The sequence below is a fragment of the Cyprinodon variegatus genome, unplaced genomic scaffold (genome assembly GCF_000732505.1).
Source record: "Cyprinodon variegatus isolate N-32 unplaced genomic scaffold, C_variegatus-1.0 Scaffold28, whole genome shotgun sequence".
In the NCBI taxonomy this organism is placed as follows: Eukaryota; Metazoa; Chordata; class Actinopteri; order Cyprinodontiformes; family Cyprinodontidae; genus Cyprinodon; species Cyprinodon variegatus.
The window spans coordinates 183,684-184,833 of record NW_015150481.1 but is presented as its reverse complement, the minus strand read 5'-3'; the positions used below and the strand labels follow the sequence as shown (position 1 = coordinate 184,833).

At 50.5% G+C, this 1,150-nt stretch overlaps 1 protein-coding gene across 2 annotated transcripts in view; it reads right to left on the bottom strand.

Annotated features, from left to right (window-relative positions):
• Positions 1–1,150, bottom strand: part of LOC107099596 (synaptophysin-like) — a 17,312-nt gene that overhangs the window by 13,048 nt on the left and 3,114 nt on the right. For both annotated transcript variants that reach the window (XM_015397804.1, XM_015397797.1), the window contains exons 3-5: positions 860–984; positions 529–724; positions 272–463 (exon numbers count right to left, since the gene is read on the bottom strand). In XM_015397804.1, the coding sequence (XP_015253290.1) occupies positions 272–463; positions 529–724; positions 860–984 (513 nt within the window). The remainder of the gene's footprint in view (positions 1–271; positions 464–528; positions 725–859; positions 985–1,150) is intronic.

Sequence of the window (1,150 nt, the reverse complement as noted above, 5' to 3'; positions counted from 1 at the left end):
CTTCCTGGATGGAAGAGAAACGTCTTCAAACTTGGAAACAAAGTCCAGTGGATTGATTTTAACTTTTTTGGAATGCTATTTATTGATACCTTTCATACTTTAATGGAACATTTATTTATTTCACATCAAATTTGTATTTATTTATTGAATTCTTGCCTCTTTAAGCTACTGATGTACTAATTAGTTATTTATTTAATTGTATTTTGTGTATCTAATTTTGTCCCCTTTAGCCCTCCGTACTGGAGGGCCTGGAGCTTTCAGGCTAACTTACCACAGAGGTGTTGAGTCCGGACATGACCGGGTCGTGGACCTCGCGGCAGGTGTTGGCTTTCTCCTTACAGGCTGCGATCATGGTGATGACGTCGTCCGGGTCGGTCGCCGTCTTCACGTCCGACAGGCCTTTGGCCCAGGCTGCCGAACTCACCAGCCACATGAAGGCGAAGGCTGCCGTCACCCCCAGGTCCTGAAACGGCACCGCAGTGAGACCAACAGGGGGGACTCAATCACCCACCCCAGGGGGACACTTACGATCAGCGGGCCCTTGTTGTTCTCCTTGTACTTCTCGTAGAAGAAGATGTAGATGCTGAGCGCCGCTGTGGAGTAGAGGAAGGCGAACACCCCGATGGTGACAAAGAACTCAGCCGAGGAAGAGTAGTCGCCGACCAGGAAGACCTGCTCCGTCCCCCCCGTGCAGGTGGGGGGCGTAAAGTAGACCTGATGGAGCCTGTGGAAGGAAGAGTTAGCCGACGATGAGAGGAGCACTAAGATGAAGCAAACCGGTTCCGACTGGTCTGAATCCTTCTGGAGGGAATGAATGATGTTCTGCAATTAGGCACTAAGAGAAGAGAAATGATCGGACCTGAATGGATACTCAAACTCAACCTTTACTCCCAGGTTGCTCTCTGTCAGGTTCTTGCAGTCCACCGACACCTTGAACATCCCAGAATAACTGCCGCAGGTGGAGAAGGCGAAGATGGCGAAGAACTGGAGGGCACAGAGAACACATGAGGGTTATGAAGGCGAGAGCGCTGACCTGAAGAAACGGGACAAATGGGGCGGAGCCAGTCTCATTTGGGTCTCAGAACCTCATGTCCCTGAGAAGCTGCTGCAGGTCTGAGGGTAGCTGGGAAACCAACTACCAGTTTTAGTC